Source organism: Manacus candei, unplaced genomic scaffold, assembly GCF_025592945.1.
Source record: "Manacus candei isolate 608988 ecotype Guabito, Panama unplaced genomic scaffold, ASM2559294v1 h1tg000076l, whole genome shotgun sequence".
In the NCBI taxonomy this organism is placed as follows: Eukaryota; Metazoa; Chordata; class Aves; order Passeriformes; family Pipridae; genus Manacus; species Manacus candei.
Genome location: NW_026138124.1, coordinates 6,687,598 through 6,715,457, shown reverse-complemented (window position 1 = coordinate 6,715,457; position 27,860 = coordinate 6,687,598). Strand labels below are relative to the sequence as shown.

The 27,860-nt window shown below is 43.2% G+C and overlaps 1 protein-coding gene and 1 long non-coding RNA gene across 2 annotated transcripts; one reads left to right on the top strand and one right to left on the bottom strand.

Moving 5' to 3' along the window:
• Nucleotides 1-2,517, bottom strand: LOC127480981 (uncharacterized). The gene is made up of 4 exons (XR_007908070.1): nt 2,284-2,517; nt 1,269-1,388; nt 812-935; nt 1-124 (listed from the first exon to the last, which is right to left on the bottom strand). It is a non-coding gene; the product is annotated as an uncharacterized LOC127480981 (long non-coding RNA).
• An 80-nt stretch (nt 2,518-2,597) lies between these two features.
• Nucleotides 2,598-27,766, top strand: PITPNA (phosphatidylinositol transfer protein alpha). Its single transcript, XM_051809773.1, has 12 exons — nt 2,598-2,814; nt 7,848-7,878; nt 13,176-13,321; nt 13,875-13,966; nt 17,652-17,659; nt 18,548-18,622; nt 18,999-19,082; nt 20,167-20,244; nt 21,158-21,268; nt 22,892-23,014; nt 23,740-23,809; nt 24,873-27,766. Exons 1-11 carry the CDS (start codon nt 2,795-2,797, stop codon nt 23,785-23,787), a joined length of 816 nt encoding a protein of 271 aa, XP_051665733.1. The 5' UTR covers nt 2,598-2,794; the 3' UTR covers nt 23,788-23,809; nt 24,873-27,766.
• Nucleotides 27,767-27,860: the final 94 nt, after the last annotated feature.

Sequence of the window (27,860 nt, the reverse complement as noted above, 5' to 3'; positions counted from 1 at the left end):
TGGACACAGATGTATGCAAAAAAAAAAGAGCAAATCTTGCTGAGGCTCCAACTTAACTGCAATGCTGCTACAGCAACTAAAATGTTCAACTCCCACAGCAAAGCCTGGTCTTTTCATGCTCCATCTACAAAGGAAAATTGCAGGATAATGAGATTGTAACTAAGTCAGTATATCACTAAAATGTTTTCTAGTAGGAGATTTCCCTCCTGACATGCTGATGAATTTGGAAAATATGCTACAAAATTTGAAGCAGATAGCGTAGGGTAAAAAAGAAATCTTAAAACTACAAATTTTGTTACTTTTTTCCCCCCTTTTGAGTCTTTTCTGCATCTGCAGAGCTTTTGGTATTCCCTGTGCCCCAATTTAGAACTGCAATGTACTTCTTTTCTAGATAATGGAAATGAGTATTACAGTAGGATTCCTGATGGGAAGGGACTGGTGGTTGGTGGTTTTGGTGGTTGGTTTTTTTTTGTTGTTTTTTTTGTTGTTTTTTTTTTTTTTTTTTAATTTAAAAAAAAGCCACTTCTGATTTATAATTCACAATGTTATCTTCTCTGGAGTAGCTGAAACAATGATGTGTTATGTAGCTGCATTCTTACATGTTAATTATAAACCCCCACAGCTCCTTGTTTTTCTGCCTGTGCTGCCAGCCTGTCTCTGTGCAATCTGTTTTTATCAGGTGTCCTCTACTCCACGTTGTCACCCTACTGCTGCCTGTCACTTCCTTGTGCCTGACCCTCTGTCACTCACTTTTTAGTCTGGAGACAATCCCTTCTTTCAGAAAACCCCCTCTTTAACCCAAGAGCATTACCTCTCCCACCTTTTGCTGTCCACAGAATTTTTTGTGGTGTTTGTCAAAGTTGAATTGTAAGCTCCTCGGGGCAGGCCTGTGTCATCTTCTCTGTGTTTGTAAGGTGATGTGCACTCTTGCAGTACTATCTCAAAATAAAGTGATATTAAGTTAATCATTAGTTTTCCTTCTGAGGCTGAACATAATAAAAGCATTGCTTGCTTCCTAATGAGACTATGGAAGCGTGAATGCTTTACAGGGTGTCACCTGCCAAAGGGCAGGACACAGATTAAATGTTTCCTTGAATTTTTCTTCCCTAGGTTAGGAGCTAATAGCTAATGCCAATTAAGCTCTACTGGAGAATTAAAATTTAATCGCTGGAAAAAGTCCCCAAACCGTAGAGGGCAGGTTGAGAATGAGATCAAGCTCAGTTATGCAGGACAAATTAGTGTCAAATAATGAAAGATGAACAACTGACCTTAGGTGGGAATGGAGGTGTCAGCAGGAAAGCTGCACATCTCAGTTATCCCCTCTTGAGCTTGGTGATGCTAAATCTATGGTGGTTTACTTTCCCAATCCAATAATGACAATCCTTGCTCTGTGATTCCAGTGACAAAAGTGGTAAGATTAGCACTCCTTAATGTTTTTTACTGAGTACAGGTCACAGAAAAGGGTTTTTGCTATCGCCTTCTAATAAATATCTGGGGTTCCTCTTGATGCCAAGTGCAGCCTGGGTGACTGCAGCTCAGCAGTAATATTGAAAACTAAAGACTTGAAAATGCGATAAATCATGACCTGGTGACAAGGTGGAGCCCATTACCTGAGGACACTCACCCTGTCTGACTGTAGCACTGACTTATCCCCTGGATATTTGCATTAATACCCTGCTCACTAGTCATTCCCTTTCCTCACCCTTCCAAAAGAGGGGGGTCAGGAGCTGGCAAGAGGGCTGGAACACCTCCCCTGGAAAGACAGGCTGAGAAATTTGGGGCTGTTCAGCCTGGAGAAGAGAAGGTTTTGTGGAGACCTCACAGCCCCTTCCAGTATCTGATGGGGCCCTACAGGGAAGGCAGAGAGGGACTCTTCATCAGGAACTGGAGTGACAGGACAAAAAGTAATGGGTTCAAACTGAAAGGGGAAATTTAGGTTAAATACATGGAAGAAATTCTTCCCTGTGAGGGTGGTGAGGCCCTGGCACAGGTTGCCCAGAGAAGCTGTGGCTGCTCCATCCCTGGAAGCGTCCAAGGCCAGGTTGGACAGGGCTTGGAGCAACCTGGGTTAGTGGGAGGTGTCCCTGCCAAGGGCACGGGGGGGTTGGAACTGAATGATCCTTAAGGTCCCTTCCAACCCCAACCATTCCATGGTATTATGATTGTAGAACCTCCCTAGTGGCAGGAGGGCTTCGTGGCACTGCTGGGAGACTTCTTGGGAACGCCAGCCTTAAGAGCCGAAACGATTAACACCGCGCAGTTTACATCTCTTGAGAGACAGACCCTAAAGACGCTGCTGTAATTAAAAACATCGGAGTCGACTCAGAAAAATCCGAGGGACTGCCAGCGGACTCCGGCACTGCTGGGAGACCTCTGTACCGCTTTGGGAACCCCAAAGTCTCGGAGAGCCGAAACAAACCGCACCGGTGCAGTATAGTTTTACACCTCCTGGGAGAACCCCTAAAGGAGCCCAAAAAAACCCCAAAAAAACCGGCGGGCCGCGCTCCCGCCGCGCTGAGGGGGGCGGTGGGCGGGGCCGCGCGGGCCCCTCCCCGCGCGCGGCGCGGAGGTGACGCAGCCGTTGCCGCAGAGACGAACCGCCCCGGCCCCCCCGGCCCGGCCCCCCCGTCCCGGTGCGGCGCGCTCGGCTCGGCTCGGCTCGGCTCGGCTCGGCTCGGCTCGGCTCGGCTCGCTCGGCTCCATCGCCGTCCGGCAGCGGAGCGGCCCCCGGGGGACGCGCCTCCTTGTCACCTTCAGCGGGGCTGGCCCGGCCGGCAGGCGCGGCGGCACCGCCATGGTGCTCATCAAGGAATAGTGAGTGCGGCGGGAAGCCGCTGCTATCCCCCCCTCTCCTTCCCAACCTCGGCCCCTCTTCGTCCCTCCGGTCACCTCCGGGCCTGGCGCGGGGGCGGCCGCGGATGGGCGGCCCGGGCTGGCCCCCGCAGTGCGGCCGCGGGGAGGGAAGGGAAGGGAAGGGAAGGGAAGGGAAGGGAAGGGAAGGGAAGGGAAGGGAAGGAGGGAAGGGGGAGCGCTGTGAGGGCCGCGGCGCCGGTGGGGGCGGCAGTGAAGGTCACGGCGGGGCGGGGGCCGCCGCTGCCGGCGGGCACCGGGTCCGCTCGGCCCCTCGGCGGCTCCGCGGGGCCCCCCCGGCCCCCCGGAGCCCTTGGCCCCGCACCGGCGGTGGGCTGTGGGTTGTTCCCGGTGCCCTGGTGCCGAGGGCCTCGCACCGGTGGAGTGTCAGCCCCGGTGGTTTCCGTGGGGGGTCTGTGGGAGGCCGGGGCGTCTTGGCCCCTCTGCTCGTTGTAGCGGGGCCAGGTGCCGAGGCTGGGTTTGGTCCCCTCCCGCCTTTAGCTGTGGAGTCCCCAACGAGAAGCTCCTGGAATAAGGTAGCGCCAGAATATTTCGGGATGTTGGAAACCGGCCCTTGGAGTTCTTTGCTGACCCTGAGGCTGCTGCGGTTGTTCTGCCCCGCGATGGGGTTGAAGGGGTGGAAGACAGGCGAGGGTGTGGAACTATTAGTCACAGTTGCTTTTCGCAGCCTTCGGTTCAGCAGCTTTGGGCTTGCTAACGTGGAATATGCTCTTGGAGCGGTGCACTTTGGCTGGGTGTCTTCAAGCTCTGCACACTGCTGCACGTAGTTCTTCCCTGAATTCTTAAGGTTAACTCAAGTGCATTCTTAAGTTGAGTGCATTCCATCATTTTAAACTCCTTTTGGCTGATGGAAGAGGCTTTCTGTTTATATTTTCCTCTCCCCTTTGTAGGATATATCAGTGATCCCAATGATAAATTAGGTTTTCAGGTCTTCTCTTAGACACATTTACCTACATGACTGTGCCCTCTTTATAGTAATTACTTTGCCAGATTATGGACCATGGGTTGGATTTAAATATTAAAACTATATTGAGAGTTGTACTGATCCTTGTACTGGTCTTTAAACTTGATTAACTTTTTTTCCCCCAGTCCTTAGACCCTTGCTATTTTTATCCAACAATAGGAGTGTAGAATTCAAGAGCAGCAGCAGGACTGCTCTTTGTAACACAGAGACATTGTTACCTTCTGTAGCCTTAAACTGGATAACAGACAGAAACCTGAGCTAAGTGCTTAGTTTCAGGTGCATGAAAATATAATTAACTCGTTCTATAACCTCTGTTTTGTTGATATTTTCCTATGAATTTACTACTTTCCCTCTTACAGCACCTTGGCTCGTTTTTTTCTGTCTTTTTCATGCTTCTGCTCACAGCCACTTGCCCTGTAGCACAGTAAAGCTCATTGCCAGGGAGCTGTGCTGTAAAGGTGGGATCATCTGTCCTTGGAATTTTCAGATTTCTGAGCATATGAACAGTTCATTTTGATGAGCATCACTTCCAAAAGTCATTTTACTCTATTATTTACCTCAGCAAATCAACACGTCTACTGGTCTTTCACACTGCCTGTTTCAGAAACAAGATGTGAAGTGTAAACGTTAAGACTAGAGGTTAAAAACCCAGAATTCCTACATCTGTTTCTTTTTACAGGCTTCCATTTCTATTTTCAGAAGGGCCAACAAACCTTTAAAATGTTGTCATTAGTTACATTGCTCTGTTCCCTTTCTTCCCTTCACTGTGTCCTTAGTAAGACATATGTGGCTCTAAGGACAGTCAAGGTTGCTGCTGTGCTTTGAAATGAGCATTTATTTTTCACTTCTTGGCATTCCCAGCCGTCTCTAAGGGTTGCACATTCTGAGCTGTGTTATTGTATTGGTTCTGGTATGTATTTCCTTGATGTTGTATGTTGAAGTTGCCCATTTTACATCCTATTTGAGATGTTTGTTGATGAAATCTCCTGTTCCGGGAAGCAGTTGTTTAAGGCATATAGAAACCACTTGTTTTTGGTGTGAGCTGGCTATTTGAAGTACTTTGCTATGACTGTTTTGCTGTTATTTATATTAGTTCTGCTTGTCCAAACACTGCATACAGGTACCTTACAGCCCACCTAGTGTAGATGGTAAAAATATAAGTGATCTGTAACTGCATGTCATCTGAACAGATTATTCTTCCATCTCTGTGACCCCTTGTCAACATTCTCCCTACTCAATCAGATGGGTTTTATTATCTGCTCCACAGGTATTTTAGGAGACATTACAGATATAGAGCAATATAACAAAAACCTGATGTCACATATTTTATTGTCAGTCAGTCTGTATCATCATTTTTGTGCAGATTCCTGTCCTGATGGTTATGCAGTGATGGCTTTAACTTTTCGTTTGATGTCCTGTCAGACTTTCAGACTTACCTTTTATTTCTGCCCATCCGTGCTGCAGATGAGCTGCATGGATTTTGTTCACTTGTTTGCATGTTTTTGGTTTCAGGGTTGGTAAATGCTGGTTGAAGCCTTGCTTGCTCTCCTTATTCTCCTTTAAGCTGCATCGGAAGAGCTTGAGGAGAATCAGAGTCTGGAGACTCACTTCCCTTTCCTGTGAAGTGATGATGATGGCACTGACCTTCTCTGCAGCTGTACTTCCCTTTGCTGCCATTTGAGACAGATTTTAATCTGAGAGGGATCTTAAATGTTTGTTCCTCACCATTTTCAGGCCAACCACATTGTATAATTTCTCATAAGTTGAGCGAGTTCTGTCTTAAACTTAGTAATTTTTGTTCCCGTTGCTGCTCCTGTGAAGCTTTTCCTCCAGATCCTCTTGAGAAGTCTTCCCTCCTCCTTCTTTATTACTTGACTACCTAAAGTGTTATTCACTCCTGCGTTCTTGGCTTGCTGAACAAATTGTAAACCATTGAACTTGTTTGTGTTTCTGTTTCTTTGTTGATGAACATTGAAGTCTAAGATAAATATTCAGATCTAGTGTCTTCCAGTTTCCTAAATGGAATTTCATTAGCCTACATCAATGTTTTTACACCAGGTTTTCTAAAGACAAATATTTTAACTCCATTCCAAAGCCACTGTTTTTTCCCTTTTTCTTGATCTTTCACCTTTACATATCATCCTGTCCTTCTTTTCATTCTTACTGCAGTTTTATCCACGTAACTGACCTAATGTCATGAAAATCCATTTCCTTTTTTTTGTCCTCCCATATGTAAGGAACACCATACTGAATTGGACCAAAGATCCTCTTCCATCTTGCCTTTTAGCAGATATTTTCAGGAAACAATATATAATAGTGAGTACAACGATTGTTGTTCAGTGTATCCTACCAGTAAGTGGCATATGGATTTCCATGACTTGATCAAATCCCATTTAAAAATTGCTTACACTTCCATGTCTGGCAAGGAATCCCACGACTTCAGTAGACATGATGTAAAGAAGTACACTTGATTTGGTCTAAAATTTGTTGCTTACTGATTGCTCTGTTGTAAGACAGCCACTGTTCCTTCTCCATTCACTTTTTCACACCATTCATGATCTCTTGTGTTCTTTCATACCTGAACCCTTTAGCTGTTTTTGATCCCAAGCTGGAAAGGCCAGGTCTAACTGCTTTCTTCTCCCATGGAAGCTTTTTCCCATTTCCAATTATCTTTTTTCCCTTCCTTCACTTGTTTTTTTATCCTCCTTGAGATGAGGTGATCAGCACTATGTGCAATATTCAAGACATCGATACACGAGAGATTGTAATGACATAATTGTCTCTTTGTGTGTGTTTGTTGTGATGTTGGGTTTACTTTTGAACTGATGTTTCCAGATGCTTTTTCATAAAGACACAAGATATTTGTTGGCAATAGCCAATTTGGGGCTCAGTAACTCCATGTGTTTGGTGAAAACAAGTGCCTGTAGTGCATTATTCTGCTTTTATTGACACGGAACTTCATCTGCAGTTCTCAGTAGCTCTTTCTGCAGTACTTTGCAGCCAGCATAAAGCATTGCTGTCATAAGTAATCTTACATAATCTGTAAACTTTTGCCTCTCTTGCAGTTTGTTCTTGTGGTGTCTTGCTGGCAATATGTAAAAAAATAATTCAATTTTCACCAGTACTGCTTTTTAAAAATCAGTTTGCTAATAAAGAGGACTTTTTTTCCTGATCCCATTATGTCCTAGTTTCTTTGAGGCTAATTCCCAAAGAATTGGGAATTCTTCCACCCACAGTAGCTGTATCCATTTCATGTCTGTATCTTGCATTGGTTCCTTGTTCAGCATCAGAAGTTAAATACAAATCTAGTTTTTTTAGACAGATATTTTTAAATATTTTTAAAGGCCTCAACACATGTGCATTTTTGTCAGCTTTACATTCATTCTTTTTCAAAAAAACCTCAGTGTGATTTCTGGCAGTTTTTGCTCTGCTGTCCAGTCAGTCAATTCTAAGAAGCATTCAGGAAACCACCACGTGAAAAGAAGTGACTCACGTACAGAAGTGGCAGCACCTTCCTGTGCAGTGAGCTCTGAGAAAGCCTCCCCTCTGCTCTCTCTTCAGGGCTGTTTCCTGCTGCTTTGGGACATGTGAGCAAACAGTGCAGTGCCTTGTGGCTGTGGCAGAGCTCAGCAGAATTGCTGAGGCCCAGAGCAGCCCTCTGCAGCAGCTTGATGAGAAATAAGATGTGACTGCTGAAAGGATGGATGAGAGGGAACACACGGCTGTGTTGGTGCTGCCTAGATTTGTAGGCCAGTGAGGTATCACCAGGGAGGGTCTGTTGAATTACAGAGTTTTAGGAGAGGGTTGCAATTATGCCCCATCTCGTGTTGGTTCTCTTTGAGGTTATTGTATAAATAGTCTTGGGATTAAAGAGTAAGAGCTAGGGATGGTATCTCTGGGTGGGTGCTGAAATACTGGGTGGAGAGTAGAGCTGTGCAACCATTGCTGTGAGGAATGTGCTGTGTAAATTTTGGGATATTTGTTAACATTCTGTCTCTGTGTTCCCTTTCAGCCGCGTTATCCTGCCTGTGTCTGTGGAGGAGGTAAGCTCTTTTCTTCTTGCCTCCTTTCTTTAGGACTGTAAATAAACTTGTGATCAAAGCAGTTTGTATGAACAAAAACTGGAACATGCAAGAGAAGGATATAGCTGTCTTCAGGACCCCTGTGAGCTGTTAATTCATTCGCTATCATTTTGACCAAATTAAAGTCTGAGGGCACTGATCTCTTATACTTTCAGATATGCTGATTATAAATCTAGAGTTGACAGACTATTTTAAAGTGCAGTTTCCTTTTGATTAGTACTATTGTTCTTTACTTTTCTAACATGAAGAGGAAGCTTCAGTACAATTTTAAGTTACCCTTTGAACTATGTGTTGCTGGAGCTCTTTGTTTTTAAACTTGTAGGCAAAGATCAAGAATTTCTCCTGATTTATGAGGCTGGTTTAGCAAAAAAAAAAGATTGTGTATATCTTTCCTAGGACTCTTTAAGACCTGTCCTCTCTAGCTCTTACAAACAGAAAACTTCCTTTTTGTTTAGGTAAAGCTCTAATTGAGAGAAGAAGTGTAGTTTATAATGGGTGTGGTGATTTTGATCACCAGACTGGCCATGGAGTAGCTGTGCAGAGTCAATGGCTGTTTCCCTGTTCTTTCCTCTGAGTTGCAGCTTGCCTTTCCTTCCTCCCTTCTGACTGAACACCACTCTTACAATCTCACTATATAAATGTTTTGAATTTTTTAACCTTCATACTAGCAGAGTCCACAGGACCTCTGCAGTAGATTTCTTCTGGATGTATTTTTTTTTTCTTGTGATCCTTGGCTGTAAGCCTTAGGTTTGTGAGCTCTGATCAAGAGCTTGTTCTAACTCTTGAGGAGAGCTGTGATAACAGCACTCTTGTTCATTTTTCTTTCCTCTGAATATAGCAGCTACTGTGGCGTAGACAGTGGTGGGCTGGCTCATGGCAGCACTGTTTTAAGCATATCCCTTTTATAACTCTCCACTCTTTCGACAGAACACAGTTTAGGAGTTGGTATGGTGCATTCCTGCAGCCATGGGGCTGGCTAGTAAAACAAAAGCAGTGTCTGAACTGAGTTTCTTGTTCCTGTGGATCAGTCTGCTGTGACAGGCATCACATGCTGATGGAAAGACTAGGCCTCTGATCAGAGAGTGATTTTAGATCTATGTTATAATGCCAGAAGTCTGTCTGTTGCCAGCTCCCTACCTGTAGCTTTTATGCTTTCTGCATTCATCTGTTTCAAGCAGTTTTAACAGAAGTCAGACTGAAGTGTTACAGTAGGAATGTTTGAGTCTTTTATTGTGCCTGAGTGCTATTTGTGTGGGGAAGTCCTTGTCAAAGGAAGGACTAACATGATAACCTTCACCAAGTAAGCAAAGGATGCAAACTTGCAGGTTTAGACAAGGTAAATGGCAAGGTACTCAAGCCCAGTGGACAGAAGACCTCAGCCTGAATAACAGGAGCCTGCCTGGTAGTGATATGGCTCCTTGGTATCAAGCTGTGTAAAAAGAATATGCAGGTCAGTATAGAAATTGTTTCTTTGAGGGGGTTAGATTGGATGGAACCCAACCCAGGGTTTTTCTGAGTTCTCTGATACCAGGATTAGCCTTCATCCAGTTAAAGCGAGTCCCTGGCCGTGCTCTTTTCCCTCTGTGGCTGTTCAGTGCCAGGCACGTTTGAGCCTTGTGTGTGGGCTGCCTGGGTGGGGCATTGAGCTTCTGGGTTGTAAGTGAATCTGTTGCTCTCGAGCAACCTCCTTTTCTTAGGTGCCCCGGGGTTATCTGTTTTCAGGAGGTGTGTTCCTCTACCCTGGGTCCAGTGCTTGGATTGCAAATAGATCCCCAACTTGACCAAACTTAATTTCTCCTGAAATCTGTGTAGCGTCACCATGTCCCTGAGTGATGCCTCATTTCAAGGTCTGGTGTTTTTCCCATGATAGACCAGATTTCAGGAGCCAGTTCCATGAGTGGAAAGAGTTCTAAAGTTCACTTACCTTTGCATATGTACTTGGGTGACCTGACAGTGTTAAAGGTGTGCTTAAGAAGAAAGGTTATTTCCAGTGTTGACTCAGAGGATGACTACTGCTCTGCTTATTGCTTCACTCCCTTCCTGTGTGGAAAGATGCTGACACATCTGTGCATCACTTGGTCACCACACTTATGTCTGTACTACAAACCAGCTGTTAAAACTTCATTGCTTTCAAGGATTTCCTTGTGTACAAAACTCTTAAATAGGGCTCTGGAGACTTGTTATGGCTCTTGACTGTGTGGCTGTTCATTAAGCACCTCTGGCTAGCAAGAGGACTTCTGATTTCACTTCAATATGGGCCATTTTTGCTCCAAAGACATAAGAGTTCACACCTTCTGCATGCAGATTGTTGACAAAAGTCTGATGCCAATGTGTAAAATGGGGAATGAAATTAATTGTAACTTTGAGGCATCATCAAAGGGTTGACAGAGCCTTCAGTGTGGTTCTGTGATATGCTGAGGATTCTGTGTTCAGTCTCCTCACCCCTGGCAAGTGGAGCTTAACCAATAGTACGGAATTCAAGGGAAAACTAGTGATTAGGAGGGCACTGAGGAGATCAAAGCTGACTAGTTAGCCAAGTAACTGCTAAGATGGGAATAAAATAGGGGAAGAGAAACCCTGGTGATGACTAAAACTTGAAGGCTGGGATGTAGGAGTTAGACTGTAGCAGACTGTCTTCTACAAGGAAACTCTGCCAAAATGTGGTCCTGCTCAAGTGCGGGCTGCAAGCTGCATTCCCGTGTTTTATACATTGTCCCACTTCAGGGACCAAAAGGAAAACACCTGTTGTATCTTGGGTGCCAACCTTTGCTCTCACAGTCTGACCAACGTTGTGTTGTGTGGTGCCAACTTTGGGAGCGTGGACTTGAGCGGCTGTGTGGGTGTCGTGCCAGCTGCCACCGAAATTCTGGTATGGATTAGAGCTATGTGTACACATTCTGTGCTGCCTCTTTGTTCCTTTCACATGGGAAGGAGCTTGCCAAACGCAGAGGAATCTTATTTATTAATTGTGTTCAAAGCTGCTTTGGGGAAAACAACTGTTCTTGGAGATGGCTGTGTTGAAATCAGGCCTTCTAAAAGAGTTTTGGTGTAATGAAGATATCCTGTCAGCTATATAAGAGGTGTTGTGACACAGATCAAGAGGGATGATTTCTTGCAGAAGAGGAGAAGGTTATTTTGGAGCTCTCAGATCTGCAAGGATGGGTCTATCTAGAGTTGTCTGGAGTCCAGATTCATGGAGCCAGGATCTGTTTCTCTGTTAACCTTTGCAGGCAGATGCTGTGGGATTTGTTCATTGGGACAGTTTTGTTTGGGCTTTTTTATCAATATGATTAAAGGCTCAGAAATAACAGGGAAGTTTAAATGGTGAAGATGTTAAACCAAGGGGTTTATCCTCTTAGTGTGTGAACTTTGACCCACATATTTGAAAGGGAGAAGGAATGAATAAGAGATTGTTACTAAGAGGAATTAGTTTGTACCCCTGGAGACCTGTCCTGGGACCTGCTGCAAACCAGTCACAGCCATTCTGTCCTCCCCTCTAATACTGTATTTGTCAAACTCATCACAAACTCTTCACTATGAATGTGTGACTCTAACCGTGCTAAAGCAACTTTGTTTCTAAGGTTTCACAACTCTTCATGTTTTGCTCTTCTGGAGGGAGGTGAATATTCTTTTCTGTATGGGTCATATGTAGGGAGTCATAAGGAAAGCAATGTGGTGTGTGAAATGTCAGAAGTCAGGACCTTGTATTGCAGCCCAGAATCCAGACTGAAACCCAACCTGCTGTGCCAGTGCAGGAACTGTCCAGCCAAGCAAGGGCTGCTCATATAACCTGGGCCAGCACCTTCTGGAGAGATCCAGCAAAGCTGCTCTTCCAGTAGGAATAAATGTTTCCATGGTCTTTGTTAGCCCCAGATGGTACAAAACACCAAAGAGCTCAGGAGCTGTTGTTATTTTGGATACTCGACAACAAAATTTAACAACTGTAGAAATCTTCTGTCGTTGCTGAAGATGTACCAGCCCAGTGGAGTATTTCTGGGTTGTATTCCACTTTTCCAGGCTGGGTTTCAGTGTGCTAAGTGTTATTCCTGACTCTGGTGCAGAGCTCTGTGCTGCAGAAGACAGCCTAAACAGTGTTCCATTGCTTTGTAGTTATGTTTTGGAGGTTTTTTTGATTTTGGTTGGGGTTTTTTAAGTCATTGCACTTCTGATGCCAAACACTTTGTGGATTACCCTTTCAGATTGCCTCTCTGTTCTGTTGCCTTTGGCAACAGTTGCTGTTTTGCTTGCTTAAGAGTTCTGAAGACTTAACTCTTTTAAGTTAGAACACTTCCTTTTGACTTAGTGCTGTAGCTTCTTCATCCTCAAACTTTGCTCATCTAACTCTGCCTCAGAGAGACCTGAGTGAATTTTCTTCATTTGATCATGTTTCTTTTGAGCTCTGCATCCCCTTTTGTAACTACTAGAGGCAAGAGTGTATTAATCTTAACATCTTATGCAGAGAAGAATGTTCTCTTTTGTTCATGTTCTTGGTTTTTCTTCTGCTCTTCCCTGTGAAACATTTGTGCAAGTTGCCTCTTATGAAAGCAACTGTATAGTATCAAGTGGTTTGAGTGATTTCTGGCAAATAATGTGCCAAGTGAGTGTCAGTAAGAGACTGAAAAATAATCTTAGGATAAAAATTTTACTGCATGTTGTAATTCTGTGCTCTCCCTGTTAGTGGTTTAAACTTGTGGCTAAGAGGAAGTGTGATACAGAAAAAACCCACAAGCCAAAACAAGGATCACAGGAAAAATAATAGGAGGAACAGTGACAGCATTTTGTAAAAAAACTTTGTGTGAAGTTCCCCAGGACTCTTGTGGATGCAGTACTGTGTGCTTATTGATTCAGGACTGGCAGTGCTTTACTCTCCATTTGACCTGAACAACTGGGACACCTGTGCCAAAAAGAGTGAAAACAAAGGATTTTGCTACACTATTCCTGAATTCATCTGTGTTTTCTTTAAATGTTATCCTGATGCTCCTTTAATCTTTTCTGCTTTCTCCTGATTTTGTGTTGGTTTGGAGCTTGAGATTTAAGAGTTAAAGGTAACTATTTTATTGGCAGTGCTTTCCTCCTAACTACCACTCAAGCTTTCTGTATCAAATGAGATTAAATGAGCTTCTTATCTAGCTGTACAAGTGAGTGTCCTTTTCTCTGCCCTCTCCTCAGGTAATGAATTTGTCCTTGGCATCATCTGGTGAAGTTATTACTTCTGCTAAATTATAGCTGTCATAATACTGTGTCTTTAACTTCCTCAGTATCAAGTGGGGCAGCTGTATTCTGTGGCAGAAGCCAGTAAAAATGAAACTGGAGGAGGTGAAGGAGTGGAGGTCCTGGTGAACGAGCCCTACGAAAGAGATGGAGAGCGTGGGCAGTACACACACAAGATCTACCACTTACAGAGGTATGGGAAGCACTGTACTCCCAGAGCTGGGCAAGAGGAACTGGAAGAAGCTGCAATGGGGTTGCACCAACTGTAAATCACAGATTATGTAAAGGCTGAAAGACAAGCAGGAGTGTAACAGCAACTGGCAGTGAGCATTGCTGGTACACCTACCCACCCCTGTAAACGTGGCTGTTGTCCCAAGAAAATTTGGCTTTGAGCTTTTCAAAGCAAGTCTGATCCTGTTACCCCATGTTTTCATACTTGAATTTGGCTAAAGAGCAAAATACCTCCTAGATTTCAACCTGCTTTCAGCCTCTGATATTTTTTTTCTCCTTTTTTATATCCTTTATTATGTAAAGAAGGTTTGTATTAACATGTCCAGTTTGGCATCTCTAGAAAACATTGTACTGGGGGTGGGGAGAACTCTACAAATTCCACCAATGTGCCCAAGTGCATATTTCTAGCATTTGCATTCCAGGTGATGTCCTGCCTGTCTCACAGTGTCTGGGCCAGAGCTCTCATTACATGAAGTCCTTATCAATGCCTTTCTTCCTATTTCCAAATTCTGCAGCAAGGTGCCAACATTTGTGAGAATGCTGGCCCCTGAAGGAGCTCTGAATATACATGAAAAAGCATGGAATGCCTACCCCTACTGCAGAACTGGTGAGTGCCTGAGGAAGGACTGTTGGATTCTGGCTTTTTGGTTTCTGAGGGTGGGGACGAGGGTAGGAGGGGATAAGGAAGGAAGCAACCAGCATGGAAGCTGTTTCAGCTCTTAAATCTTGGATTTCTGTTCTCTACCACCTTTCTGTGGTCAGGAAAAGCAAAATATGAGGACTTAAAAGAAGTGCCCTTGTCTGTTGTGCTGCTACTGAGTGACAGGGGAAAAGAACAGACTGAGGAACATATCAGTCCTACTAAGGGAACAGATGTGTAACACTAATGGAATAAATATGAGGGATGATTTTATGTACTCAAGTGCAGGTGTAGCCAGGTGGGAAAAACAGTGGAAGATGCAAGAGGGGAACAGGGCAGATCTCAGTTGGCTCTTGCTTAGTGCAGTTTGAAGGGAGCAGGTGTTATGGGATGGTGTTTGCTCAGTTGCAGGATCTGAGGTTGGTGAAGGCTGAGCAGGTAATGCTACAGTTGCTTGACACAGTTGTCCAAATCTCATCCAACAAGCATGAAGTGAATCCATGTGTAAGGCAGGGGTGAGGCTCTGGAAGCTTTATAAAGTGGTGAAATAACATCAAACTCATTTTCTACAGGAATGTTTAGTATTTTACTGAAGTTACCAGCCACAGTGTTTAACCACTACTGTTTTTCTGATCTTTGCTGCTGTAGGAACCGAAAATTTGACTTTGCCTCCAAACTTCTGTAGTGCTTTTGGCTGCTTTATGCTGTTTGTATCTTTGAAGGATTAATTTTCTGCTAGTTGGTAGTGGTACAGTTGCTATGGGAACTAGAAACCTAAAAATTCCAACTGTACTTGAAACTCAATATAGAAAAAAATATTTTTCGACAGTTTACTTAAGAGAATTTTAAATGAAGTGTTTTAAAAGAAGGAAAAAGCTTTGCAGTGGGACAGGATGGTGTTACTTAAGTATGTGAAGTTACATGTTGCAGTCTTGTGGAATGCATATTTCAAATACAAAATTCAGATACTGTGAGCAACTGCACGATACTTTTTTAATGTGTCACATAATACAAGATGCAGAAACAAAGTTATTTGTAACCTTTCTAATTTTTAGGCAGTTTTCTTGCTGCATATTACTTAAATGCTCTAGTAAATGTCTAGCTTCTTTCCATGTTAAGCACACTGAACTGATTTAAATGTCTGCTTTATCCTCCTCCTCCTCTTTTCCTTCTCCACCAATTTCTGAAACAAAGGTGTGGAGTTACTTGTTTTTTCACTCCTACCTGCTTATCCTTCAGTTACCCACTGCTAAAATTCTACTTAAGTAAAAATAAAAAGAAAAAAGCGATACTAAAATCAAGTACGAGACTTTCCAACACAGTCAAAGAAATTTCAGATTTTGATATGCTAGAAATGATAACAAAGCCCAAAAAAATCCTCAACTGTAATAAACAGCAATATAATATGAGATAGAAAGGGCTTTGTTGTGGGGGTTGGAGCAGAAGGCAGTTTTGATGCGGAGGCTGATAAATCTGTTTAGAGAATCTGCCAGCCTGACATGAATCAAGAAAAGCTCAGAAAAGTTGCTGAAACCCTCCCTTGCTGGTATTGGGCAGGAGGGAAGAACCCATGGATGTGCTGTAGGATTCCTTGTGCTTTACCATTTTCCTTTGGGATGCTCTCAGGTGTTCTGGTAGTACGTGAGAAGCCCTTGGGTGGCTTCATGTGAGTCTTTGGGCAGCACAAAATGCCTTTCTGACTTGCAGTGAGTGACAGGGCTTTCATCCCTCTCACCAGAGTCTGGAATTTAAGGGCCAGGGACACAGTAAGAGCTAAGCCTGGTGTGAGTATAGGAGTTCCTGGTGTTTGTGCCTGTGTCCTCCCGGATCAAGGGGGTGTCAGTGTGCTGCTCCCTGAGGCACTGCTTGCTTGCACATCAGCTATTACACAGAGCCTTCTAAACTGGAAAAAAAGCAGCACTTTTAGTTAATTGTGCCTCATGGTATTTTGTTTTTATTATATAAGATCATCCTTCTTACATTTCCCAATATCTCCCCGAAAAGCTCAATTATTACTTTAATATGCATATTATGTGCCATTATCAAAGCAGTCCTGCAGATTGAGGGGATTTAAATGCCTAGTTTATAACTTCCTGCAATTCTGCACACTTGTTTGTGCTGTAATATGTTGGTTTTATATACTTTGAGTGGAAGCCTTGCTTAGCTCCTTTGAGAGTATGAGCAGTAAATGAGATCGTTGTTGTGTGCGTTCACAACTTCTACAGTAAAAAGTGATAAGGATTGTCTGATAGTTATACCTGTGGGCTTGTGCCAAGGAGAACAGTGTTCCTGGGTCTTTTCTGCAGTCTGATGTAATGTTGCTTAAATGTTTTTAGAAAAGCAATTTGATGTGTGCTCCACTCTTCTGAGTATAAATGTGGCCTGTGGCCAAATGTCGAGAAAGTGAGAAGTTACAAGTTCAGCTGAAATGTGTAGGAGCTGTTGCTGTAACACCTCAAGAGCAAGTCCTAATTTGTAACAAGCTGAGCATCTAAGTTTCAATGGACATTTCTAAAGAGATTAATTTGTTTGCTTTACAAATGAGGAGTCTTCCCCACAGGGAAGAAATTAAGAAGGTGAAGGAACCTGTTTTAAAGCAGCTGCGTAGTCATGGTACGTAGTCACAGGAAGGTAGGAAGGCCCTGATTTATAATTATTGCTGGTTTATGCATTATTTTGTTGGCACTAGCAGGAAAAAAATCCTACTTCCTGCAGAAATAATGTTCTTTGAGATTAAGTTCAGCCTTTTAAGAATTAGCCTCAGCTCTGCTTTCTTGTTCTCTCCCTCCACCCCAACTTGTCAGTCTAAATAATTTGCCTTCTGTAAAATTGCTGTAAAAAGCAATTTTCAGACTGCTGGGGGGTTGGAACAATCCAAGACCCAGCAGTAGGTAATTAAGGAAGCTGGATGTGCATGGTGGGTGATTTGGGATGGTAACTGTCTACAGGATGTTGGGTTGGAAACTCACAAATTGCAGTCGTACCTTTAAAACCAAATTGCTCTTTAATAAAGCCCTCATGTTAAACTTCAGTACAGAACAGCAGAGTTCCACTCCAGCTTCAGACTTCCTTAGTCTTGAGTAGAATTGCTAACATGCCCTGATGGCTCAGGTGGAACAGATGCTGACTGTTACAGGATCTTTAATGGCTTTTCTGTGTTGAATAATTGAGCCTCTCTGTCCGGGGAGTTTGGTTACCATGAGCAGTAGAGATGCAGAGGGTCTGGTTACCCCGTGCAGGAACAGTGAGGTCTTCATTGCCCTGAAATCCAGCATGTGTTTGCTCCAGAACTATGGGGAGGTTTCTTATCTGCAAGCTGAGAAAGGATTGGTAAAATGCCGTCAGCTGAACATACTTATTCCATCTTCTCATCCAGCTGGCTGGAGTCCAGGGAGCACAAGTGGAAGTACATAATTAATTGCTGCTCCTCTGGGTTTCTCCAAGCCTGAGAATTTCCAGAGGAGAAGGAGGTGAACTTCACTGGTTTTTAACTACTTCCATGTTTTTTTAACTCAGTAGTATCTGCAGCCCCTTGGGAAGCTGAAGCTGCCCCTGTGTTGCTGATAGTTGGGAGGAGGGCAGTGGTTGCTGTACAGTCTTTTCACTAAAGTACTGTATCTCTTTCTTTTCATGTGTTGATTTCTTGGACCAGTTATTACAGTAAGTATTGCTTTTACTAATGATCTATGGAATAATGCCTGAAATGTTCTGGATATAAGAAGCTCTTTAGCTAAAGGCACTTCAGCTTTTATCACTGTAAGATCACGTAGATTAACCCCCCTTCCCCAACACTTTGTGACCAGGGACAGGGATGTGTCTGTGCTGCAGCAATGCTCAGCTTTACAAATGGGAATGTACCACTGCCTGGGGAAACTGAGGAAAAGGCACTTAGCCCATGCCAGGATGTCCTTTTTGAGTAGTCTGTCTTCTGAATTTGATATTTCCTTTTTACATGCTGAGTGTTTCACTGGCTTGTGCTTTTGTTTCTGCTCCCTTGAGGGAGGATTGGGTTACCTTTGGAAGTCCTTTGCCACTCACAGTAATAGTGAGAAATGGAAAGTTTTTTGCTTACTTGTCAGAACTGTGCTTCTTGTCCCTCCCCTTTCCAGTGTCAAAAGCTCTCAACACATCAGTTTAATATTGTTATTAATTTGAAGAATTGCATCAAAATATGTACTCAGTGCTAGATCTATAATCTCTTTGAAAAGATGGTTTCTGTCTAGTTAACTTATGTTATCCCTTCTAAACTATGAAAAGATGACAGATATTGTCCTTTAAAGAAAAAGATATTTGTAAACTCCAAATGTTTCACTAAAACAATGGAACTTATGTTTTTTCAGTGAACAGCTTGTGCTTTATTTGATCTTAGCAAAATTAATTGATCACTAATTCCTTAAAAGCAATGATGTGTTTACAGAGAATTCTGAAATTCCCTGAGACCCCAGTCAAATTATAATTCTTGGAGTTGACTCTCCTAATGCTTATCTAGCTAATAAGAAGACAAGTTACATATCCTGAGAATAACAAGAAGCTTTATTTTGATGACAGAATGAGTATATGAAGGATGACTTCCTGATCAAAATTGAAACCTGGCATAAATCAGATCTTGGAACACAAGAGAATGTAAGTACTTGTGTCATGTCATTTTACTCATCTCTTTAATGTCACAATGCTGCTTTCTGTGCTAGATGAGAGAATTGCTGCATGGAACTATCTATTCACTGTGTTCCTGGATTTGAAATGCTTATCTCACTAGCAAGGCAGAGCCTCCTTCCTTTGGCTTCTCACATATGTGAATAAAATTGGCCCCCAAACACTTGTTCTGTGTGAGCACCTTTGCTTCTTTAGCAGATCTCTCACTGTGTGTTTACCACAGTGTCCTCTCTGTGCGTGGAAGGGGAGCTCTGGGTGTCTGCATCTCCTGCTGGCTTTTTATGATCTTAGAATGGGAATGTTCTGTAGTTGAACCAGTTAAATTGGTCTTGTTCTTTCACTGCAGGTCCATAAACTGGAGCCAGAGGTATGGAAGAGTGTAGAAGCCATTTATATAGACATTGCTGATCGGAGTCAAGTACTTCCCAAGGTATGGTAGGTGGGTAAGAGCTCCCTGGTGTGGGAGGCCTTGTGCTAAAAGAGTGATAATGTACAACTTGTGTTCCCAGGAATGGTCACAGGTAGCAGGACAAGTGAAGGCATTCCTTAAAAGTTCCAGCAAGCTAGAGGAAGAACTCTTTTAAAAGCTCTGTCAGCACTGTCTGTAAAATGTGTTACCTTCTTACAGTGCATGTGACAATGTAGTTCTACAGCACTGCAGCTGAGTGTTTGACTGGCAGGGAATGACACTGCCCTTTCCATACAGGATCTCTCTGAACCTGCCTCCTTTTTGAACCTGACCCATGGCTTCACAAGTATATCTTGAAGTCATGTAGCTAATACTTTGTTCTAAGAATCACTACAGTTACTGTAAGAAAGTGAGGGATATTTCTGTGCTGGACTGGAAAAAAAACCCAACTGCATGAAAATGGGATGTTGTTTGAGTTTCCCAACTTTAAAACAGTATTTGATACCATATTTGGTACCTGTTCTCAAACTTGGTCTTGGGTATTAAACCAGAATGGGTACTTATTTTAGCTTTTCTTTCCACTAAAGATGAATTGGTAGAACATAAATAGCATCTGAATGCTGCAAACTTATTTCCAGTGCAATAAGGACCATAACTGAAGCCTCTTTCTTTTTGATGGTGCTACGAGTTTGACTGTACTTGTCTTCTAGTGTGCAGCATGTGAGCATCACACTGATGCAGTGCTGTGAAAAATCCTGGATACCACAGCTCCAGAGAGTGTAGCTGTTTTCTGGAGCAGCAGTGTTTAGCTCCCAAAGAACAAGTGGTTACAGGAAACATATCCTGAGAGGTTACAGATCTTCTGATAGCCTTACAAAGGTCATATCAGTTTGATACCACTTCATATAGGTCTAGGACCAGCACAGGGGGAAGAAATATGTTTCCTTTAAGAGTGCCTGACCTAGTGTTGAAGTCTCAAAACAGTAGCTCTTGAGAAGAGAAGTTAGAGGTTAGTTCTTTGCACAGAAAAATACATCCTTTGTGAGAGTGAGCAGCTGGGTGACAGTAGATAACTTGTGTTTAATCCTGTGGGTCTGTCCAATAGGATTACAAGGCAGAAGAAGATCCAGCAAAATTTAAGTCTGTCAAGACTGGACGTGGACCTCTGGGTCCCAACTGGAAGGTATGTATTGATGAGTTCAGGAGCTGTATCAGCTCTCATGACTGAGGTACAGATGCTGGGGCTTGGAGCCAAAGATATATCTGTAAAATGTTGGATCCACTTTTGTAGAAGGAAACAGGGAACTCAGCTGTGAATCCGTTCTGAAGTTAAAGGAATTTGGTACAAAGAATGAGTTCCAAGAAATCACCAGAGCTGTTGGTGTTCAGCCCAAGGGTCCACCCAAGAGAATTCAAGGATGAAATAGCTGAGTAATGACCAGCAGTATTTAACCTTTCACTGAAATCCTTGGAATGGGAAGACTCTACAAGTGCAAATATGATACTAGTCTTTAAAAGGGACCCTGAATGAGATCTGGAGAGCTATGGGTGTGCAAGTCTGATCTCTAGGAGGCAAACTTGGCAGAAGCTGAGGCTGATGTGATTCACTTAGGAAGAGTGTATATGGCTCCTGTAAAAGGAAGTAGGAAACCTTATGGAGTTTTCTCTAGGGCTTAATAATTATGTGGGTGACTCAGATGATATAATCTATTTCCAAAATGTTTTAGATAAGGACACTTTGTCAAGAGACTTTTAAGGAAACCAAGTCGTGTCATAACAGTGAAAATACTGAAAGACATAATTTTAATTGAAGAAAAAATGGACAACAGAGGAGGGGAAGGAATAGTCCACTCTCAAAATGCAGGGAAGGCAACCTGTGCAGAAACCCAAGGTCTATTTTCATCATGCTCTTCTATACCCTGAAAAAGGGATGAGAGAAGATGTGACAAAACTAGTCAGTCAAAGATAAACAAGGTGTAAGGATGCAAGAGGATTGCGAGGAATTGTGGAAAGACTTCATAGTTAGGACTGAAGGAGCTGCTTTCCTGGAGACACTTGGCCAGAGTCTTAATGTGAATATCTTTGTGTCTTTGCAGAAGGACCTGGGGAAACAGTCAGATTGTCCATACATGTGTGCTTACAAGCTGGTAACAGTCAAGTTCAAGTGGTGGGGCCTGCAAAATAAAGTTGAGAACTTTATACAGAAGGTGAGTTATTTCATGAAGAGAGTTGTTGAAATGGGGCGTGTTTCATCTTCTACCTGCTGTAGCACCTCAGAAGCTTCTAATATTGTGTCCTGCCTGGAGATAGTAACTTGAAATCCAGTCATATCACCTTAGGCAGTGTAGTCAAGGCCTCTGAAATCCTGCAATGAGTTAAATGTGGATTCAATTTGTTGCTAATCCAAGGGCAGGGCTGGCTGATTTTCTGTGAATTGGCTATTGAACCCTTTTGACTCCAGTGTATGAAGGTAAATTGGCTGTTTTGCAGTGTTTAATAGATCAGCCTGAGAATTGCAGTCACTTGGTAGTTGGTTTGTGAATGAAGAGATGATGCCATTTATACTAGAATTACTTTGCTTAGGGGCAAGACATTTTTGTGAGGGGATAGTTACAGCTTCAGCTATTTGATCCTGATCAGCTGAGGAGCTTTCTGGCAAGTCCTAGTGCTGTAGTCATGTTTTCCTCTCCTAGTCTGCTGCTTGAAAAACAGGCAGAGGGTAGGAAACTTCATTAACTTAAAGCAAAATGGGTATCCTGAAAAGAGCTTTTTCTGTAGCAGAGTCCATAACCCATGAACTGCACCAGGATGCTGCACCTGGGAATCAGTGTGTGTGATTCTCCAGGCAATACCACGTTCATAAAACACCAGTGCCTTCAGATCACAGAGACTTCTCAGTGGTTAATACTGATAAACTACAGTGCTGCTTCTGCAAAAGCAATTCTCTGGTGATATAATCTAAGGAGAACTCCAAAGGGGAAGGACCATGGTGCTACAGGATTTCAAATACCTGTGTAACAAAAGGCCTGAACAAAGCAGTGTCTTCAATCCCTTTCTTCTTATGAGCATCTGCAGGTTTGGTTAAAAGTAGTCGAGCTGCTTTTGATAAGAGCAGGTTATCAGATATGAAACCATAATGGGTAAAACTGAAGTGCCCTTCCTTAATGAGGACTTTCCAAGAGGCATGTTATATCCCTGTCTAATATAATGCTTTGTCTAGCTTATCTCCTATAAAATGGAAATAAATTGCTTCAAACCTGAAGCAGCTTGTGCACATTAGTTACCTCTGCACAAAGGTTTTCAGCTGTGGAAAACAAGTTTAGGCATTTTTTTTTAGGTCAGTGCAAAAGAAAAAAGCAAGATAGGTGCATGTCAGCCCTTCACATTTCCTAACTTCCAGTTTTTAGCAAGTTTAAGGATTATTTTAAAAATACCCGTTTCTCCTGTTTTCTGCACCTTCAGGCCAGCTCTTGTGCTCTAAGTAAGCCCAACTTGGAGCACTTTTTTCAGTCAGAACAATACTGTCAAGTCAAAGGAAATTACTGAAGCATTCACTAATTCTTTCAATGCAGTGTGCAGACTGCTGTCTAGGCTTGGGGAAAAAAAAAAGGCGTTTTCTCTGGGGATTCAAGGCTCTAGATTAGATATTCTGTTAAAAGAATAAAAATTAGCTATCTCCAGTTTCCAATTGTGGCAGCTATATAGAAAGGTGGGCGAGAGAGCTGACTCTTCAGTGTACACATCTCTGAAAACTGTAACAATCCGGGTAGATCCATGGTAATTGCCCTGTGACTAAGCTCGTTTGTGTTTTATTCCTCCTCTTTTTGCAGCAAGAAAAGCGTCTCTTCACAAACTTCCATCGGCAGCTCTTTTGCTGGCTCGATAAGTGGGTTGATCTGACTATGGAGGACATTCGTAGGATGGAGGAGGAGACCAAGAGACAGCTGGATGAGGTCAGTGGAAAAGCAGGGCAGGTGTGGGTTGTGTGAGAAGATGCTTCTCTCCAGTACAGTAGAGAGGAAAGACTGGTGCACTGTCAGAGCAGAGTGTGTGCTGTCCTGCTATCTGGGTCATGCTGTGTGTGGTTTGAATGGTTTTGCCATGACTCCATCGTGCTGGCATCTCCTTCTGATCATTATGGACTGCTGTTCGTTGTTGAGCCAGGAAATGTATTGAACCACAGGTAATGAGGGTCTGAGTGTCAGTGATTCATTTACTGCTTTAATATCTTCTGTTCGCTTTTACCCAAAGCTGAATGGTCAGTTTTGTCCTCCTTCATTGCCAAAAAACAGTTGAGTAAAAGGTTTTTTAGCTCTAAATACTATAAGCAGGTAGTGAGGGTATGTAACAGGATTCTTACTCTTAAGAAACACAAGTTTGGTAATAATGAGAACCTTGTTCTGTGATTTGTGTCCTGCACTGCACCCTTCTCTCCCTTCATGCCTCAGGATATTTCATTATAGTTTCAAGTACACTCTGCCCCTTGGATAATGGTTCCAAATCCTGTAGCCAACCTGCAGCTTAACCAGAAATGGTGCCTGCCTGTGCATTTCACAACCACTGGTTTGGGATGCTCAGGTATAATCAATGTCTTACATACAGGAGGTAGCTTAATGTGTTCCATCCTGATACATTTTGAGATAACATGTGTGTACTCAAATATTGTTTCCTCTTTCAGATGAGAGAAAAAGATCCAGTGAAAGGAATGTCGGCTGCAGATGACTAATATGACTCCTTCCTTGTGCACTGTAGGTATCAAGGGAGTTTGACAAACTCTGTATTGCTCTATTATTTAATTAAAAAAACCCAAAAAGTCTATGTAAGAAATGATCCTGTTTATAGCTTCTGACAGGCAAATCTGTGGTATTGATTGTTTTTATAGTGAACTCGTTTCACTGACAGGGTGATGAGCGAGTTTACTGTCTCGTTTCAGATCTATTCTGAAGAAATGTCTGAGTGAGAAGTGTAAGAAAAATGTGTTAGAACATTTTGTAGATTTTGCTGCAGTTCTTATTTCTGTAATGCATGTGTTACTTTCCATGACTTGAAGAGAAACTTTTGTGTCTCAAAAAAAAAGAAGTTGGACCTGCAAATACTTAGATACAGTTGGAAATTGAACATTCCAAGAATATTAGCAAGGAATTTATTTCTTGCATTGCTTGTTAGCAGTATTTACTAATGGGCCAAGGCCTGGAGCAACACTTCATGCTACAGGAGAAGCAGCAATGACAGTTTTAATGCTTTTGACTTGTTCTCTTCCTATTCTGTTAAATTGTGTCATCAATTTGGGGCTCGGTTTTGGTGAATTTTTCTTAGACACTGTAGAAGAACGTGGTATAGTGTTAGAGAAGTAAGAAGGCAAGGAGAAAGAAGAGATTGTCCATTTATGTTGAGAAGTCCAGGTAACTAGCCTCAACTTTTCTAGGGCAGTAAAATACCATCCTAGTTATCACTGGGAGGAATGGGGTGGGGCAGAACCACATCCTCCTGGAGCACTGACTGTTTACCTCTGCTCATCCTCTCTTAACTACTGGTTAGTTGGTGGTAGGTGGTGAGCAAGGTGAGGGAGTGCCTGAAGGGGTGTCTTCTGATAATTTCTGATGATTTTTTTAATGCAACTTCAATGTTTTTATTTCCTTCTTCGTTCACATTTACTCTGGGTTCGTGCTGCGATGTCATGATGCAGGGCTGTATTGCCATTGTCTGCCTGGTGACTCACATTTGCTCTCTGAAGGTTGTCTGACACTTCTCTTGGCACACTGCTCTTCCAGAGTTGTTCTAAAACGTTTCCCTGTTGTCTCTTTGTTTTAGTTTCAAGACAGTCATCAGGAAGGCCCAGGGAATCCACACTCTTGACTGACGGACCATCTCTGGATCAAGCCTTTCTCTATCCAATCGGCAGGCGATTTTAAACCTCCCATAGCTAATTCTAGATGCCCCTTAATATTGTGAGCAAATAGACCGTCTGGTACTAAGCACTCCAGTGTTAGCACGTGTATCCCAAGGAGGCAGCTCCTCGGAGACGTGTGACTTAGAGATCGCTGTATTTACAACTCCTCCCTCCTCTTTTTTTCATTGTGTTCAGACCAACTTCCATGTGGCCCTGTTTGATTTCCAAGTGACATTTTTAGCTAAAATAGTCTTGTGATGTGGTGACTTAGATTTTTTCTTTTTTCTTTTTTTTTTTTTTTTTTAATTTTTTTTCCCATGTGGGATAAACTGCCACCTTTGTTTCTGCCCAGCCCTTCACCGTTCTTTGAATGTCTGTTTGGAGAGGGAAACTTGTCAGTATTTTAGAGTGCAAAATGATTCCACAAAATGCTCTGCTTTGGCTCTTGCTCCCAGGGGGAGATATTTAATGATGGGTAATCTGAATACATAATGAGTAGCAGCCAGAGAGAGTTCTTGGTCTGTGATGAGTTGTGATCCATGGCTCCTGCCTGGCATTACTTTGTTCTGTCTTAGCATCCATGGATTAAAGACTGCCCAGGAGCTGTGATCAGCATCCCCGTGCTGGGACCTTCAGCACTTCCCTGTTGAGTTTCAACTTAGGGGTCCATGGTCCCTTTGGCCCATGTAGCTCTGTTGTCCTCCAGCTGTGTGTCAGTCTTACAAAATCCTTCTTGACATATGTTGCAACTTCCTGGTTCTTTGTTTACCAAGATTTCCCATAACTTACAAAGCTGAAGTGACTGACTAATAATAATGTGATTCTCCCTGGACCAATTGGGATGTTGCAAAGGCTGGTGTACAAGTAAAGTCTTGGTGTCTGGCTACATCCAGATGCCTGGGGTGGTGGTTCTGCTCAGCAATAATATTCTTCCCATTGCAAGACTGACTAAAATATCTGCTTTTGTGCTATAAAAAAATAACTTACAAAAACCTGCAGTTATTTTCTAGGATATTTGTTGGTGATTATAAATCACAAAGGATACTGTTAATGTAAAGAGCTCTGTTTATTTAATGAACTCAAGTACTTACTGTAACTATCCTTATGTTGATAACAGCTTTAGACAATCAACTAAGCAGAACAAAGAAATGCTGCTTTCTTAAATATGAGAAATATGAGGAAAAAATCCTACTTCTTTGCTAATGCCCTAAGGCACAATATTTGATTTTTCTTTTTTTTCCCCCTAGTAGTAATAACTTTATTTTCCACTTCTGTATTTGGCAGCACTAACATGAAATACTGAAATGCCAAACAGTCGTGGGTGCACCACCACTTTTGAGGAGTCTTTTTAGCATTCTGGAATGCATCAACTCCTCCAGCCCTTCCTGCTCCTGCAAGCAGGAGATCCTGAAATGATCCCATGCCATGCTGAGCAAGGGCTGGGATCAGAACTGTTTGCAGAGCGAGGGAAGATAGGAATGCTCTGGAGGGAGAGGATGGCATTTGGTTTCTGGGAAGGGGGCAGTTTATCCCTTTATTTTTAGTTTGTTATTTTGCCTTACTCATGTCTAAGTGCAATAAGCTCTGAATTGTACCAGTAACTCTGGCAGGCTCTTCTCAGTGACCTCAGACGGTTCTGTGGGGTTGGGGTGGGGTTTGAGGGGTTTTTAGCAATCTCACCAGGCAGAAGTAAAACAAATTTATTGTAAAATAGGTAAAGAAATTAAATTTTAATCTGTGAGGCTATTTGGGACCAGGATGTTTCATGGCATGTTCTGTAGCTGTTCCAGAAGTTTTTTTAGGAGTGTAGGCCCCAGTTAGAGTTCTTTCAGTTTGAAGTATTTTTAACTGAGAATTTATGCACTGACTTCTGTTTGTGTTTGTTGGTTACGTTTTGAGGGATTCTTACACTTGAGGGCAACCTGAGAATACACACAGCACACTTGTTCTTTCAGTTTGTGTTATCCAAGAGGCTTTCCATCCGATGACACTAATCGCCGTGGAAGCAGATTGTAACATTCCACCGTGCAATCCTTTTTTGATCCTCTGATTTCAGAGTAAGAGCTTTTACACAAAGCTTTCCTGATTAGTGGAAAAACTTGGAGGCGGGGGGAGGAAAACTGCAGGAACTTCAGCCTGAATACTCCCCCCCCCGCCTCCCTTGCCCTGTGTTTTCTTTCCTTCCAATTTGATCCGAAGTGGAAGCATTCCTCAGCCTTGGGATAGACAAATCCTGTAAAGACCCTTCAGTCTCGATGCTTGGTTCCTGCTAGTGAGCATAGCGAAGATCACGCAGCGTTCCCGTGCCGTATCTCATCAGCTTTGGCAAGAACCCCTCGACCTGTCGGCTCCCAGCGGGATTGGCCCTGGGACATTGGCCCATCCAGGGGCAGTGGATGTGCCAGGACTGTTGCTCCCATCTGCTGTTGGTCCATCCAAGGTGGATGTATATGCTGGGACCCTTGCTCCATCCTCCACTGGTCTGTCCAGGGGTGATGGATGCACTGGGACCCTCACTCCCATCCAGAGTGGGTTTGGGGGTCTAGAGGCAGGTCCCTCACCCCAGCCTGGGTTAGACTGGTTTGCTGGTGGGGCTGCTCGCCCCCCACATCCCACACCCCTCTGGGTTCATCCCGCTGGGCCTCCCGCCACGTCCCGATGGGTTCATCGTGCTCTTTTCCTTTGGCAACACACTTTGTAGAAAGGGTTAGATTATCTCGTCGTTTCTTTAAATGTGAGTTTGTGCCTTTTTTGTCTCCTAAATCTTCCAATACAGGCATATTGGAAACGAAATCTAATAAAATACTAGACAGAGCCTCCCGCCTCCGCCTCCTTTGTTTTGGGGGTTTGGATTTTGAGGGGGGGAATGGTTCCCCTCGGTGCTGCCGCGGGTCCTCCCGCCCGCCTGG